Raw genomic sequence first — 18,425 nt, 5'->3', positions numbered from 1 at the left:
GAGTAATTACCGTATTAACGGTAATAGTTTTAGAGCGCTCGTTTTTCCGGCGGCCGGAGGAACAATTGAATACGCCCCTTTATGTATTACAATATTCACGTTTTATACTCGATTTGCTTTGGGCTCATCGTAGCTGTATTTGTGTTTTAAAGTCTGATTATTGTGATACTTCATAATTATAAAATAATTGCTGGTATTAGATATTCTGTTTTTTGGAAATGTCTTTATGAATGTGTGTAAGCAAGTAATCATATGTGTATATAAAAACATTGTACATAATGGGTATGTGGATAAACTGAAGTTTCATATTATGATATATTTGTATCAAGCATTTCGTTAGTGGGAAATGGTTGTGCACACATTAAACTACATGAGCTATTTAATACACTGACAGCTGTATGCGTAAACAAGTTTAAGATAGATTTTGTCTTATTAGCTCACATTTATTTGACAAAATCTTCTGTGGATCATCTTTATTTTGCCTCAGACAAGTACTATATATTACTATTAGTAAAAATTACTATTACATATCTGTCAAGTGATCCCATGGAATGCATAAACACTGGTTTTAACCAGGTTCTTAATCTCTAAATCTAGTATGTTGGTGATACATGCACTGTTTAAAATTAAACAGTATGATTGTCATCCTAGTATTATCCTTTATTTATAAAGTGCCATCACATTACGCAGCGCTGTGCTATTTCCTATAAAAAGATGCTATGTTGCTATAACTAAAAAGGTCTGAAAAATCGACATGTGTTATGATATCTTAGCTGAAGTTATTTTACTTCTTCAGAAGCTCAATATTTGTTGGATGACAAGATGATCAAAGAGGTTTAATAGTCATTTTTACCGATCAGGAAACAAAGAATAATATATAAAAGATATGTCATATATTCAACACTCACTAATTTATTGCTCCTTGCAGGCTGCAATAATGTAAAATATTTTTGCTTATCTGTGCTCTTCCATACAAATTTGTACTTTTTACTTAAGCCTCACACAAGAAATAAAAAATGTATACAGCAGACATAGTGATATCAGGTGATCCAGTCCCTAAAGCAGCATCACATCATCCAGGGAACTTTCACCTGTCATCTACATATAGTAAGGGTCAGTAGGAAAGTGCAAAAATGCATGCTCACAGCACCACCGCTGTTTTATGATGTCTAGCCCATATTTTCACATAATTGCGCATTCAGTTGTCGAAGTGGGCTGGTATACAGAGGTATGCCCATACCGCCACTTCTCGTACTGCTGTCATTGTAAAACTATCAAATTCCATTCACAGACAGTTTCCATATTGCCAGTTCTAAATTTACATACTACCTGTTCTAAATACCCACTTTGACCACTGCGCCCATTTATACTGGGGTGTGAAATGCGTAGTTAATTTATATCGGGGTACTACATTTTACTCCTTCTAATGGGAGGATGTCAATGGACTGGGTAATTCCTTACTGAATCCGGGCTAAGTGACCAGGTAAAAAATTAGATTTTGTGCTGTGGAAAAAAATATTTAAATTTTCTTCAAAGGGGGATGATTGTATAGTACACAAATACTAAATCATAAAAACATTCAAATGTACAGTAGTGAGTAGAATCCCAATATCCCCTTTTTATCATGTCTTATTTTAGCAAATGATACAAAAAACCAAGATGTGTCTGCCCATTACATTCAAAAGAGCAAGAGCGCACCACTAGTCAGATCTGGGGGTAAATGTATGAACCTCCGGATTCTTCAACTCCGGCGAGTTCAGCGTCCTGAGCGCTTAAATTTAAAGCGGCGCTGCCCTGTAAAGGGAAGTCTCCCTTTACAAGGCAGCGCCGCTTTAAATTTAAGCGCTGAAGACGCTGAACTCGCCGGAGTTGAAGAATCCGGAGGTTCTTACATTTACCCCCTGATGTTCTTTAAATGTTAGTGTAAGAATCCATATGTTAAGCTCACTCTGGAGGGGTATATGGGCTTCAACAATATTACACCTTTAACAGAGAGCCTTATTTTTTTCTAAGAATGACCTAGGTTAGCAATATTGTAGCATTTTCTGCATATTTTTGTTTTACCTTGTAATTATGGTTATGGTGTGCACCTACTTTCTTGAATGTGTTATTAGTAAATGTCATTGAAAGAGCAATATTTTAGAAGAAAAAATAAGTAATTCATTTAAAGTGAGAGCAGTCAGGAATTTTAGGTGACATTTTACTTTTCATTCATTGTGCATTCCCATTTGGGACTGAAATCCTTTAAATAATCATGCACAGTGTCTGCTAAGAGGCTGTTCCCAAGTCAGGAAGTGGGCTTGAACTTGTGTAGGTACTAGGTGGATAAAAAGGTTAGTTTGTGAATAATAAAATTAGTTACGTGTCCACATATTCTGCGCTTAGTACATTAAGTATAAAGGATACAGTCATTTTGTGGGCTTAACTAATACTGCTGAGAATGTAGTCTATCAATTCAATGGGAATCTAGTACCTCTTGAGCACTAATAAGGCCTCATGAATATTGGTCATAAAGTGCCTTAGAGATATGACTGGTTCCTACAGACTTCAATAGGAACAGCATTCTCAAGAATATTGGCTAAATCCTCAAAATAACTGCCTCCTCTGTAAGTGCCAGATGAACTTTAAGGTGAGTTGATTTATACATGAATAGTGTATATCTGAATTGTACAACAACAACTTACTGATATATTTACTGCAACGCAAACGGTTTGTAGCTAACAACTGTATACCCTGTTGTGTGCAAACACTGGAAAGGTCATGGAGGATTTAAACTTTCTTTAGAAGCTTAATATGTTGTTGCAGTGACCACAGTCCTCAGTTTCCTAAAGATATGAGTTATAGTATATTGTGCATTTTGTTTCAGGTGTCACACTTACACATAGGGCAAAGTGGACTTTTAAAAAGATTTTCAAAGTTGTGCGGGAACCAGTGCTTCAAATATTTATAAATATCCTAAATGGTAACAATAAGTAGCTTAAGCTCTTTTCAGATTACTGTCTAACCCTGAGTCCTATCTTTGTTTTCCTCATTTTTCTGCTGTATGAATATCAAAGATTCATGCAAAGACACTAGCTACATGCAAAAGCATGGAAAGATGTACCACTGAAATAATCAGTCTGTATCTGGACAAAACATCACAACTTCATCCAATGTGTGCAAAAGTATCCAATATTATTTAAACATAAGTGACCTAACTCTCAAAAATTAGCACCTTTCAATGTTTATAATTCTTAACAACTCAAAACTGGAAGTTCTAGGGAAGTTGTACTTAAGTTTACCCACAAAAGTTTGGGTATTAAAACAAACACATTGGGAGTACATTCAAAAATGGAAGTTAATTATCTCTGATAACAGAACATCTCCATTACTGATATATATTTTTGCGGTAAATCTTACTTATTGTTCTTGAAATAAATAAGTACCTTTGATGAATGTATCCCATGTATACCTCATAGCGTTACATATAACAGACACACTTTCTTTCAATGTCATTATGCAATCATTGATTGAATTTGGTATTCTCAAATCCCATCAGTCACTCTCCGTTAGAAACTGGAACATGACTCTTGTTTCCTGAACACCTAACACAATTGTTAGCCCTTGATTTTTTCCATTCTTACAGTTTCCATAGTTCTCTTTGGTTGGATAAATTATCCTTGGTTTTGTGACATCTCTTGATCCCATATTTCTTATTACAAGAACAGGCAATTGCATTAAACTCACTGTAGATGGCGCAAACAAGTATTTTTTTTGTTTTATGCCTCTTCAACTGCAGGCACAGAAGGAAGGTAATGTAGCGTTTGATTTGCATGAGATGTTGTAGCTTGAAGAGTGCCCATTGCAGGGCTAACTGTTAAACTTGATGCAGCTGGCACAGATGGGCAGCTAGTACCCAGTTTTGTTTGAATGTTTGCTCTACCATAAGGGTACATTTTCCGCTCCAAGTTTAAAGAACGAGTTTGTGCATTTATTCCATCAACTTTTCCTTCAAGGAAATATGTTAACATCTCCCCTTTGCCTTTAACGCTGACTTTACCCCGACAAACAAATTCATAATTGCATCTCTTTAATATCCGATGAACATCTTCAGTTACCTGCGAAGAAAGTTATTGTTTAGTTTTTATATGTAATAATCCTATTTTGCTCTAAACATGTATCTTAAATGTTTCACTTATTGTCAGTGTGCCTGGAGCCTAAATCTCCTCATCATAGGCTTCAGTAGCCTATGCTGTGCAAAACATAGAATTTAAAACACTATTGTCCCGCGTATATAATTGAGTTCCACTGCATTGGACCTGCACCTGAAATCATGGGATCCTCTAGGGAGATTTGATCATAAATATGTCTTAAATAAATGCTGTTTGAAATATATTACTAGAAATAATTATCTGCAATTTAATTGAGGAATATTGACAATATATTGTAAAAATGTAATAAAAAAAAAAAGAAAAGAAAACACATTTGTTGATTTTGAGCACAAAGGAAAAAAATAAGCGAAGCATACCTGGATTTTTCCCTGTACCCCTGTACTGTCCATCCTGCTAGCAACATTTACTGTATTACCCCAAATGTCATACTGAGGGCGTCGGGCACCAATGACTCCTGCAACTACAGGTCCAACATTTATACCTGCAACAACAATTTTTTATATATATAAATTCATAAATGGCATAAACATAAAAAATTACATTGGAAATACACATTTACATGGTCTACATGGAACAAGCTAATCTTTGAAAAGTTGCTGCTAAATCTTGGTATGTTTTGAAATCTTTTCTGCACTGGAGCAGACAAATTTGTCTGTTATTTGTCTCACAGCCCCAGTTGAAAGCTGCACTGCCCAGAGGAGACCAGGCAGACCAATGCGAAGCTGCAAGCTCCATGCTTGTGGATTTGCATTCAATCGCCATTTTAAAATGATAAACAAGCAGCACTGGAGGCAGTGTAGCTTTAACCATACTCCTGGCTCAACAAGGGAAGTGTAAATATTCCTAAATATATAATTTGTGTGTTGCAATTGTGCAACTGTACTGTATATTTAGTTTTTGTTTGTTAGAAGGCGTTTTACGCTAATCCCATATAGTGAGTGAAAGTGTTAAAATGTGGACTAATGGTGACAAATGACCATGAAAGCATGGACATGTATGTACCATAATAACCTTTCCTTTATAATATGCATTATGCTCTATAAAAAAGGGATGTGACAACTAAAATTGCTTCTATAAAGCTAAATATTATACCACTGAATTTAAAAAGAAACAGCCTGTTCAATTTGTGACCTAGAGACCTAAATAATCATCTAATTAATTTCTGAACCACCCACTTTGCCATTAATTATTTGGCTACAAGGATACATTTTTTCGTATACTTAAGTGTGTACCTTGTCTCTTACTTTACAAGTTGCAATATGCATGGCAAGCTGTGTCTAATGTCATTTATCCACCACAAAATGGTGTCAGACACTATATTTATATAATAAAGGTTTTACATAGAGCATATCGTACTGGGCCCGAACCATGTATAGCTACATGTAATAGCGTTAAAGGTTTTCGAAATATTAAATTGAGATCAGTAGAATTGTATATTGCTATATTCTTACCCACTCTCAGAACAAATTCATTATAAGACTGATAGTTGATTTCGTCAAGAACATCAAACATCTCAATTGAAAAATCTGCCAGTGTGCTTAGATGACAATAAATAGATTTTTTTGCCTGCAAACATAAAAAATGTGCAGTAGTACAAAACAGTAACAACAACAACAACAACAAGTACTAAGCAATAATATTTCAGTGATATGTTTGTGTAACTAATGATTTAGTTCAATGCTGAAGGAAGTTTAAATATAAAAGTCATCGTTTTGGAAATTTAGACCATATAGATGATTTAATATGTATCTCAATCTATTTTTTAAAAATGTTATTGTAATTTAGATTATTTGTCAGGACAGGCACCCGACGGAGTGTCTGTCCCAACTGAAGAATTATAATAAATAGCAATGTTAAATAATGTCTTATGATTGCTATAAGCAATGATAATTAAGGTGACTTAAATGTGATGGGTCATAAATAGACCCATAAAAGTTGTGTCAATGCTTTGTCCTTCTGTGTCAACTCTCCTGACGATGCTGCACTTTTATTCATCACAATGGTGTCCCTGTTACTAAAGATTGATTATGTAGCCACTTTAGAATCTCGTCTCTTATCACCAGTGAGCACAGGGGTAGCTAAATAAGTAAGGGCATCCAAGCAAATAGTTGTGATGAGCGAGGTTCAGTGATGAGTAGCTGTGAGCAGACTATGTTAAAGGACAAATTCTGCACAATGTCCCTTACTAACCTGCTATATTTGTTGGCTGTAATGGTTTGAGGGTCTCAGAGCAGGGAAAACACCATTCTGCTACTGAGTGGCTGCAAAAGTTTGTGTATTTCAAAGCATCAAAAGTGGGACATCTCTTTATAAAATGTCTCATTTCTTTATACCTTTTTTTTAGAATCTTTAGTGCATTTTACTTAAATATGTATGCACAGATACAGTATTAATTCTAATAGGAGTATTCACTATTATTTTTAAATATTATATTGGGGAATGAAGCCACTATATTTCTATTAAACTTTAGTCTTAAATCTATTAATCTTGTTTCAGTATCAATATTCTCAACAAAGGAAATGGCACCACCTGGTGGCTGCTTATAACAGTTTATGTAAACTACTTTCACAAATAGTAACATTTAATTTAACCTGAGAGTGTAACAGCAACATACATCATAACGATTTTTCAAAATAAGGTAATTTCAATATATAAAATTTAATCAGCCATTTACTTTCTGATGTTTACCTTAGTTCCTGTTGTTGGAACCAGTCCCACAGCTCCCATATATGTACTTCCGATTGTCTTGATTTTTTCAATGTCTCTATAGCACTCCTTTTCCATAAGCTGTATCAAAGTAAACCTAATAAACATTACAAAGCCATGGTATTTTTATGCTTAATACTAGATTACAATAAACGCACACACAGATGCACATACGTGCGCAAATGAGTGCAAATTTGCACCTTTAAAAAATGCAAGTGAAATAGCTGTCTTTTAAAACCTATAGAGAACACATAAGAATATTGTCTATAAGAAGTAACACTATGATAAATCAATACACACTGCTGCAACTGCCATCAACAGTAATTTTGGAAACATGCTACACCATTACATATATCATTTTAAACTGTAAGAAATATATTACATAACATTCTGTTTCATTTCCCATCAGTGGTTTTGAATCTTACCTCATCAAAATCAGCAATTATTTCATTTAAAAGTCGTAAACATTCCACTCCCATATTATTGCCATCGAGTTCAATGTAAAAATCATTAAAATTAGGAATGGAGGCAAACATCACACCGACTTGTGAATAAGACTGATAATAAAGATCCTGTGGGCGATTGAAAAATCAGGATTTAGAACAGTTAGTAAGTAGGCGGTAGAGCCAGAATGAAGAATATACAACTACACCTTTTCCTGCTGACTAAAGATTATTGCAAAATAATATTGTGTACCTTAAAGGGGAGATGTGTAAATGTATAAGATTAGTTTAGGAGTACTAAAAAGATCACATGAAATAGTATAGACAGCAAAGTCATTAATTAAAAATAAGTATAACTTTACTCATCCTATTATTTTTAATGAACAAAGTTGCAGTCTGCAAGACTGAAAATTACATCAAGCAATCCCTGGCCACATGTGCAACATAATACTATGCACTGACTCACAAGCCCTGCTAGTTGTACTATTTGTAATACTAGTTGTTTAATGGCATGATCACATGCAGAATAAAGTTTGGTTAGTGCAAGTATCTTTGTCTCAAGAACCCTCAATGCTGCTTGTGGTAAGATTTCTATGCTTCTATAGATAATTACAATGCTTTTCAGCTACTTTGTAAATAGCTATTAGAAATAAATGGTATGTTTAAGACGCCAAGACATAAACATAGAATTTGCCGCTGTAAACAGCCATCCACTTTAAATGATTTATTATTGGCTTTTGCTAACATCCATCTGTGTGAAATTCTAAACTACAACCCATACTTAATTTTAGCAAGCAATTATATATGTTCATACATGTTTGATTGTCTTTGATTAATAAAAGGAACACAGAAAATGTCAACAGATTTGTGTAATCTTGCAGATCAAAATGTTCCTTCTCAATTATGTATTATACTCCCTTAGACAACTGTTAGTATCAAATCAGATGTTTATTAGTTCTGTTAAAATTTTATCGATGTGGCTCCAATTTTACCATTAGATAAAAATGGGAGAAGGATATTCTTACTGAGTTAAGAGAGTTTTTCTTGTTCCTGGTTATGAGTGTAAAAGCCAAGGGCAGGACGGTGAGTAAAGAGACTGGTAAAGAGAGAGACAGGGTCGTCACACTCAATTGCAGGGCAAAATTTGGATGGGGGCCGTTGGTGATTGTCCAACTGCTACAGAGTCCCTGTGCATTCTGGGGGGCTGGTGAATGCACTGTGTAGTCATTTTCAGTTCAAAAAAACCGTGCATGTGTTGGCTCACCCACATGATCAGAGGAGCATGTGTGAGAGCATGGGGTGTCCAGAGCGGATGGATCAGCATCAAGACATGTATACTGGTTTAGTACCATGATGGGGAGTGTTTATTATGTGCTTGGGAGTGTCCTCTTCCTGATGCAGGATGGGAGATCCTCCTAGCTCAGTGATGGCTAACCTGTGACACTCCAGGTGTTGTGAAACAACAAGCCCCAGCATGCTTAGCCAGTAGATAACTAGCTGTTAGCTGGCATAGCATGCTGGGACTTGTAGTTTCACAACACCTGGAGTGTCACAGGTTAGCCATCACTGTCCTAGCTTACACTATCCACGTAAATGTACATCCTTCCATTATTGTATCTATACAGGTATATGAATCCCAACATATACTACATCATGTTTCTAAAACATAGCACATGGGTCCCTGAGAACATGAATTGATGTGATTTCTCTTGTTTATACTGAGTATAAACTAAGTGCATAAATGTGTATGTTTTGGTCATATCACTTTTGTATATTTAGATGAAGAGCGAGATGGATTTTTTTTCCTATTTTATTTTCTGAAACTCATTTGTGTAACCTATTGTATGCCTTGTCATTAATTTTTGTACTTAAGCCTTGGAAATTTTTTTACAGATTAAATACATTTACTCTAGTGTATTCTCTGTGATTCTTTGTGAACTTACGAAGCCCAGGGAGGCTCATGCTGCATGTGTATGTGATTTAAGTGTGAAACATTAATAAGTGGTTTTGATGAACGTAAGGACACCATAATAAATCCTTCATAGTGGCAGAAAAAGTGTATTTATTGTTAAGTGACTAAGGTGACTCCAGTCACGGCCAGCTGTTCAGATTGCTGTATCTGGGACAGGCTGAGAGTTCGTGGCAGGAGTGATTGCTTGAAAAGAGGCAGATTTCTAGATTCTCCTGGATTATAGAGAATTGACTATTTAAATTGTGGATAGCACTTACCTTTTGCTAATGGATTTTAGCTAAAATATAGCTAAATTGTATACTGTATCCATTAACTTCCCTATGTTTATCAATTATATTCTTTAACTTACCATGTGACATCCAAGTTTGGCTGTGATTGAAATGGTGTCAGAATATTTGGATGTACAGAACTTGAAATCACCATTACAGGAATATAGTTCAAAAGGTGGTCATGCAAGAAGCATATAATAGCAAGCTAAAACCTTATACAATATTATGCATGAAGATCCACCAATGACTCAAGAAATAGCTCAAAAGTCACTGATGAAAGTGTAGATGAAATCATAAATAGAGCTGCACAACTGTGCATACAGCATATATCTCTCCCCACTGTGACTGCTAATTATAATTTGTTTTTACCTGCATTTTTAGTATTGAACAGACTGGAATGTAATTATATTCAATAAATATCATTTATGATGTTATGATATTTGTTTTTTCATTTGGACCAACAGTTAAAGGATCACTACAACCCAAACTTGAAATGTTCGAATGTGAAGCATGAAGGTAATATACAGTGTTTTGTGTTAATTAGACATTAAACTCTGATAAAGAGTAAAATATTACCTACCCGGGCTATTACAGACAAATGAATCCCTTCTCACAGCTTTATGACATTTATGTCTACAATGTTAGAGAAGTACCTCCCTCCTAACATGGCAACCTACTGCTGAGGGATGAAAGAGAGAGTATGGTGGACATATTTAGTTAAGAATAAAAAACTCAATTATCTAATGTATACTATTAAGTTCTGGAATACAGCACCATTGATTTTTCTTGCATCCAAGTTAAAATATGTTTTGTTAGAGGCTTAAATACTTACCATATTTCTTGGATTAGACAAGAGAAAGTGTTGTGCAACATGCGCTGGCAGGAGATTGAAGAGAATTCTTTTGTTATCTAATTTAACTCTCTCCATGTCATCTCTCTCCTCTTCTGCCTGGAATTGTAAAATATTACCTATTAGCCTATTTTATTACAATAAACTATGTGATAGCCACAAGTGGGTTACAAAAAATTATATAGCAATAATTTAGCAATTTAATTGCTTACACAAAACCTTCAAAATTAAACTCTATTCTTATGCACCTTTTAAATTATTACTTTCCAAATCAAATGTACCTCGGTAAAAATTATATGTTCTTTGACTTTTTTATTATTTATATAGCAGCTACATATTAGGAAAAGCTTTACAGAGAATATTTAATCATTCATCAGTCACTGTCCTGGTGGAGCTTACTATCTAAATTCTCTACCATGCAAACAGACACACTAGGATAACTTTTATCAGAAACCATTTAAACGACCAGTGTGCTTTTGGGCTGCGGGAGGAAACCGGAGCATCAGAAAGAAACCCACACAAACATGGGAAGATTATCATCATCATCTTCATTAGCAGAAGCTATTTATATAATTCCGCAGCACTGTACAGAGAACTCACATCAGTCCCTGCCCCATTGGATCTTACAGTCTAAAGAGAGAGAGAGAGAGATTGAGGGAGAGAGACTAGGGTCAATTTGATGGCAGCCAATTAATCTACTAGTATGTTTTTGTAGTGTGGGAGGAAACTAGAGCTCACCCACGTAAACACGGGGAGAATATACAAACTCCACACAGATAAAGCCATGGTCGGGAATTGAACTCATGACCCCAGTGCTGTGGAACAGAAATTTTAACCACTGTACCAAGATGCTCTAGGTGTTACAGTAAAAGTTCTTCAACCCTTCTCTGTAAAAGCAGATTCCACATGCTCACTAACACAGTGGGAGCAAAGAACAATAGGTCCAGGGTACAAAAAATATAAATATAGTGCACTGTTATAGGCTAGGTACACACTGAAGAATTTTCCAACCGACATGTTATCTACAACAATTTTACGAAAGTCTGAAGGTCCGATCTCTCGGGTGATTCATGTATACACACTAGACACATTTTAAACGATTAACGAAAAACCGACCATCCAGGCAGCGACTTTTCACAGCCATGTTGTCGTCTTAAAAGATGTGGATTATGTACACACTGAAATGACATATGTGGTCCCTGTAGCGAGATCCCCATACATACTTGTGTACAGTGTACGTTCGTTCACAACCACACAGCAACAAATTCTATTACTATTATGGATACCGTTGAAGAACAGCAAGCCACTGCTCTTTTGCTACTTGCTATGACAAGAAGTCTGTAAGTACAGACCTGAAGGGCAAGAAGGAGAAAGGATCGGTCTTGTTGGACCAAAGAGTGGTTCCAGAGGAGAGACCCATGCCCCCAAACCAGTCAGAGCTTGAGGAACTATTGGCAGGTGGCCGTAGATCGATCAGAAATTTATACACATTACATGATCACAAAGTAATTGGAATAGGATTATTAAACAGTACAATCAGCCAAATGAACAGACAATCTGCACTTTGTAGTGACTTTCGACCATTGTGTAATTATACTCACTAAGCCGACATCTGAACAGTCGTATGTCGGCTGTTTTGCATGATGATTGAACAAAAAAGTGTGTACCTAGCCATAGTCAGCTATGTAATAGTGAATAAAATGGAAGATATATTATACCACTCTCACTTAACACCTGAACCACTCCTGCTAGAATTGCATAAGAACTTGGGATGTTGCTAAACGATGAGGAGTGGTTTCCCATTAAAAAAACCACAGCTAAGACTGGAACCCACCCACACTGACCTTGGAATTTCCTCTTCTCCCGTCTTCAATTTTTTTTTTTAAATCAGGTAGTTTTTTATTGAAGTTTTCAAGACATACACAACAAATTTACTCCAGTCGAGTAAATAGCAATACACACATAAACAAACAAAAAGAAAAAACTTGACCGTTTTAGCAGGGGAAGCATTACAAGGTTATCAATATCACATCAATTAAGTTACACTGTTCAGTCACAATGACAAAACTATGCACAGTCAGAGTAATTTAGTATATGCAGAGAGTCGGCATCACATGTAATAAACAGATTGTGGTTAGTAAAACAGTCCTCATTGTTTAGTGAGGAGCAGAGGTGGAGCGGGTGTCCTGTGTCCAGAACTAGAATGCATCAGAGTGGGGGGGGGGGGGGGAGTGAGAGGGGGAGATTCATGGTTCATAGTATCATTTACCAAGGATTTCCATTTATAAAGATCTGGGTATTCCACTGCATGCCAACTATGATATCTTTGGCCAGGGTGGTAAGGATAAAAGTATATTGGTAGAGATGTCTATCTAAGTGTTCCAAGGAGATACCAAACAAACATATTTTGGGAGTCAAAGGGGGAATCCCGGGTACCGTATCTCCAGTACAAGCCCACACCCTCGTCCAGAAAGTATGCACCCCCCAGCACTCTCACAGCAGGTGCCAGAAGTTGAAACCCGACAATCCACATTTAGGGCATTCAGTATTAGGCTTCCCCTCAATATTAGCCAAAGAGCTTGGGGTATCATATACTCTATGCAGTATGTAAAGGTATATCTTTTGGAAATGAATACTCGAGGTAGCGTTCCGTATGGTTTTCAAAATGTGGCTCCATTCCTGCTCCAAGAGTATTCCCAGATCAGATTCCCATTTGCCTTATGGGGTAACAAACTGTTAATTGCGGAGTGATAATTGAGCTCGGTGTATACCATGGAGATGACTCTGCATCTGCGCATTCTTCCCAAAAGCACTCTGATGGGAGAGACTAAAAGCATGCGAGGAGAATCACCAAATTGGGATTGTGTAGTATGTCTGAGCTGCAAATACTGGCAAAATGCAGTATGAGGTATATTAAAGTCCCTTTGGAGCTGGGCAAAAGAACTAAACATCCCCTCATCGTAGAGATGACTAAACACAGACACTCCAAGTCGGCACCAGAAATGTATTCAGCTAAAATAATATAACATTATGCCAAATCGGAGTATCCTGGTCAAAACACTCACCATGAAGAAACTTGTTAGCCATATTCCACACCTTAATTGTCTGTGTGAATATGGGGGGGATCCAACCTGGACGACATACCCATCAGTAGCACATGCAGTGGGGTAAACTCAGGCCCTGCCCCCTCACCAAGGAAACCGAACAGGGCACTGTCTTTATAAATGCACATAACTCAATTAGATGACATAATTGAGCTGCCAGATAGTAAAGCTTAAGATTAGTTAGTGCCAGAACGCCAGCGGACTTAGATTTAAAAAGAGTGCATATTTTATTATGGCTCGCCTATCACTCCAGATAAAGGAGGAAAGAAGGGAGCTATTGAGGTGGAATATAGTGTTGGGGATGTAGACAGGTAAATGTTGTAGTGCATAAAGTTATTTGTGTTGCATAATCATCTTAAAGAGATTAATTTTCCCTGTCAGAGTTAACAGAAGCCATTTCCACATGTGAGATCTAAGTTTGAAGTCTTCAGTTATGGGATAAATGTTTAATTTTACATAGTCTGTTGCTTTGGGGTTGATCCAGATACCGAGGTACTTGAAGCGCATCACCAATTTGAGGAGTGTGAAAGAGAGAGGAGAGTGCCATGGACTCGAAAAATGTTGGACTTATCTTAGTTTATTTTTGGACCAGAATATTGGCCAAAGTTGTTAACCGTCTCTAAAAGATTGTCAGGGACTCAACTGCATCTGAAAGAAACAACAGCATGTCGTCCGCATATAAGGCTATAGTATCTGTGGCCCCACCAGCAGGGAGGCCCCATATACCAACATGAGAATGGATCTAACGCCGGGGCAAAGGGCAACCCTGTCAGGTACCCCTCCCCAGATCAAACTGTGCTGAAGTGTAACCATTCACACACACCCGCGCCGCAGGGGCGAGGTATAACACCTGAACCCAGTGAATACATACAGGGCTGAAGCCAAACCTACGCATCACCTCCCAGAGATAGACCTACTCCACTGAGTTGAAGGCCTTGGCGGCATCAAGGAATACCACTGCAGCTTCCAACTCAGAGATGTGTTCCATCTGTAAGTGCATATATAAGCAACGCAGGTTTGTGGTAGTCACTTTGCCCAGAATGAATCCTGTCTGGTCCTGGGTGTATAATTTGAGTAATGACTGAGTTAAGCTGGAAAGCCAAAATTTTAGCAAGGATTTTAACATCAGTCCCCTGCAACGAAATTAGACGATAGGTGTCAGGGTGTAAAGGGTCTTTCCTGGGCTAGGGTACAACAACAATAAAAGCCTGAGACATTGAGGAAGGCATAGAGTCCAGTAATCTAGTATAGCGAGCGTGGATTTGTGGGACAAAAAACGTATTCAATTTTTTGTATAATTCTTTTGGGATACCATTTATACCCGGAGCTTTACAGTTTTGAAAGGAAGTGATTGCCAAATTCACTTCTTCCAGTGTAAGAAGAGTATCCAAAAGACAAGTGTAACTGAATCACTGGGCAGGCTGGGGAGACTAATAGAAACCAAATACATATAGAGCTGTGTATCTGTAAAACACACCTTAGATCATACAGCTCCCTATAGTAATTCAGAAAAGTGATGGCAATACCCATACCTGTAAAGTGTTTCTCCCCAGTAGCATCTAGGATGGCAGTAACCGCCATGTTAGCCCCCTCCTCCCAGGCCAGGTAGCTACCACCCATATCCGCCCCTGAGTACTGAGAGTGTTTGGCAAACAGTCTCCGTTTTGAACGAACCCTATCCTCCAGGTGTCTGGAAATCAGACATACATTGACTCTTAAGTGTCTACAGGATTGTTCCAATTCTAATTCCCGGCGCCGGTTAAATCTTTAAGTGTCAGCTACCTTTTTAATAGGTGTTCCCCTCAAAAAGGCCTTGAAGGCGTCCCATAAAAGAGCTGGGTTACCATGGCAATTATCCCCAAAGTAACTCTCCCATAAGGAGATGAGTTTAGCACCGCCAGCCATCGGCTGTAGCCAGATTGAATGTAGTTTTTAGAAGCATATTCCCTAATCTGTTGCTATGTCAACCTGGGCCAGTACTGGAGAGTGATCAGAGATGCCTCATGGCAAATATTCATTTGTAGATACAAGGGGCATCAGCCTAGGCAAAAAAAAGGAAACAATCTATATGAAAGAGGAAGTTGTGATTAATGGATTAGAAAGAGAATTGTAACTTGTCTGGATGACGAGCTCTCCAAACATCAACAAGTCCCATCTAGTGCAAGAACCTGGATAACACAGGGGGGCGTACATGAGTTTGTTCAGATGATTCTCTCCATTTATCAAGGGTGGGGACTAACACATTATTAAAGTCACCCATACAAATGACTGGGGTGTCAGGGATTGAGAAAGAAGGACACTGCTTTTCCAAGCACCTCAGCACCATATGGGGGCAGAATGTATATAGTGAGAATTATTATCGGAGAAGACTTAATTATTGCCTGTATAAATACAAATATACTGTAAGGGTACAATTGTAACTGTTCTAACGAGAAGCACAAATTTTTCCTTATGAGGAGAGCAACCTCCCCTTGAGTTTGGCAAAAGTACAGAGTGATAAGCCCTGCCCACACACTTGTCTTTGAGTAGTAGAAGGTGCAGCGCTGGTCTGTGTTAGAATCCAAGAGTGAGCGCACCGACGTGACCGTGACTTCCTCAGGGCTATCATTGGGGCTGGATTTTATATAATGCTTGTTCCACTTCAGTTGTTCCATGTTATTAAGGTTTGGTCCATGTTATCACGGTCACGTGATGAAATGCGTTGGAAAAAAACAACACATCACTCCAGGAAGTAGACATGTGCGCTAGGTGTTAGGTGGGTGATTTATAGGCAAATCTCCCGCCATAGACTCTCTGACACCAGGGAAGGGGAGGAGGCAGAGCCGCTTTATCCCTGCCAACTTGTGGACAGGGGGAAAACCCAGCATCTCTGTGTCTTCCCGCTACCCAGCAGTCCTGATCCATAGTAAGCTGTCAGGAGGTATTAGCCAGCCAACAGCAAAGAGGCGCTGAAGGAGCTATACCGGCTGCCCAGAAGTAAGCAGTTCTAGGTACCATGAATTAACCTAGTGGTCTCAGAGAGATTTTCCTACAACTATTGCACAGTTGGCATTAGCAGTCGGCAAGTGTCTGGTGGCAAGGTGGCACAAGTAGAAGTGGTCAGTAACAGTCAGTTACTGACAGTGAGTAAGAAAGTCAGAAAAATTGTGTAAGAAGAACATCCCTTCATCCCTCTTCCGATCACAGATGGTGATCGGAAGAGCTACGTGGGCTATGCTGACCCATTTTATACAGTTTATACACCCAGGTAGGAAGAGGTGTAATCCAGCCCCCTCTTAAGACTGGCATCGCTAAGTCTGTTGCGTTAAATCATGTATTCATATTTATTAATGTATCAGTAGGTAGTAAAAAAATTAATACGTTTTCAAAATTTGGATGTAAATACAATTTTACAGCAGCCTGTGATTTCTCAAATTACCTACTGTTTTATTATGAAAAGAAAGTTTCCTTATCTTTCTAATACATAGGATACAAAGGAGGATGACCTCCTGCTGACAAAAGTAACACTGGTCTCAGCACAACTGTTAAATTAACATGGATTTCCCATCTGAAGAAATATGCTCTATCAAAAATATTTGTGAAAAAATTGCACCCTGCATTTACAATATTATACCAGGAATGCTGCTCTAATAAGAGAAATACATTTATACAAGAAGTGATCTGGCCACACACACTGATTGCTTCGATGATTTCGTCCTAGGGAAGAGGTACCTGGGAAAGCCAGGTCACAATGTAAGGCTGAGATCAGGCAAACCAGTCAGCCGGCAGAGCAAAAGAGTGTATCATCGCCGCAGTATCCTCACAACATGCACTTACTATAGTTTATTTTATATACAAAATCTCAGACACCTTTAACAGTCATTCTGAAACTTTAGAGATCTACTATGGTATCTCAGTCTAGCAATGCATTACAGAGATGTGCTACACCATGCAAGTGGTAGAACTTACAAGGTTTAGGAGAGTATTTCAAAATCTCAGACTGGTTTAACTGTGTACATTTACAGACACCAATAACATTCAATCAACTCAATCTGGTTATAAAGCAGTTTCTGATGTTTCCTTCTTTACTGTACAGTTATCTTGTATTTTCTTTGGTAGTACAAAAATCCTCTTACCCCGTCTTCAATTTTCCTCCCTTCAATTCAGTCTTTTTTTTCTATATTTCATTCCAGCAGAGGGATCTCTCATCTGCCATAATCCTACTCTTTACCTCCCTGTTTTTCAACACTAGTTTTTGCATCTAGGATGAGTGCATGGTAACTGTCCCAAAAATGACTTCACTAGTCTAGCAGATCACCTTCTTCTTAGGTCCGACCCTAATAGGAATTGCACCCCATGAAGAATGAGACAAATGCTTCAGGGAATCAAAACATTCCTGGTTACACTAATACTTTACATTTAGACAGGTTTTATCTTCTTAAACTATGTCTGTATTCCAGGCCCTGGAGGGTATTTTCATTCAGCTTAGAGCCCAGTTCCTTAACTAACACTTTAGGCTATTCCATATATTTTATCACAGTCAATATGAACCATACAGTTGAATCACGCCAAGTCTTGCTATTCATCTACAAACCACAAGCTTGAAGCACACGAGGAAAAATACAGCATAAAGAATGCATTCTGTATTGTGATTTATACACTCATTTGAACAGTGGCTAAATGTAATAAAAAATACATGTCCTGTATTGGAGTCAGAAATGTAATACTAGTTTAAGAACACTAGAGAGAATAGGGATATATTAGTGTTAATTAAGCAGATACATAAAAATGGTTAATAATAAATATACAACAATAAATCAATAGTCTAGACATTGGAACAATAAAAATGCTTACTCATATCCCAACGACTAATGATATATAATGATAAATACTGTCCTACTGGATTCTAAATACACAGTACAGTTATTCATTAATATGTCCCAGTTTTATG

General features: G+C 37.5%; 1 protein-coding gene across 1 annotated transcript in view; it reads right to left on the bottom strand.

Moving 5' to 3' along the window:
• Positions 1-2,163: 2,163 nt before the first annotated feature.
• Positions 2,164-18,425, bottom strand: part of ADCY1 (adenylate cyclase 1) — a 255,805-nt gene continuing 239,543 nt past the window's right edge. Inside the window, exons 15-20 of the mRNA XM_075212665.1 lie at positions 10,374-10,490; positions 7,283-7,429; positions 6,840-6,938; positions 5,603-5,717; positions 4,508-4,632; positions 2,164-4,097 (exon numbers count right to left, since the gene is read on the bottom strand). Coding sequence (XP_075068766.1) covers positions 3,759-4,097; positions 4,508-4,632; positions 5,603-5,717; positions 6,840-6,938; positions 7,283-7,429; positions 10,374-10,490 — 942 coding nt within the window. The 3' untranslated portion in view covers positions 2,164-3,758. The remainder of the gene's footprint in view (positions 4,098-4,507; positions 4,633-5,602; positions 5,718-6,839; positions 6,939-7,282; positions 7,430-10,373; positions 10,491-18,425) is intronic.

Source organism: Mixophyes fleayi, chromosome 5 (genome assembly GCF_038048845.1).
Source record: "Mixophyes fleayi isolate aMixFle1 chromosome 5, aMixFle1.hap1, whole genome shotgun sequence".
Taxonomy (NCBI): Eukaryota; Metazoa; Chordata; class Amphibia; order Anura; family Limnodynastidae; genus Mixophyes; species Mixophyes fleayi.
This window is presented reverse-complemented; position numbering and strand designations above follow the sequence as displayed.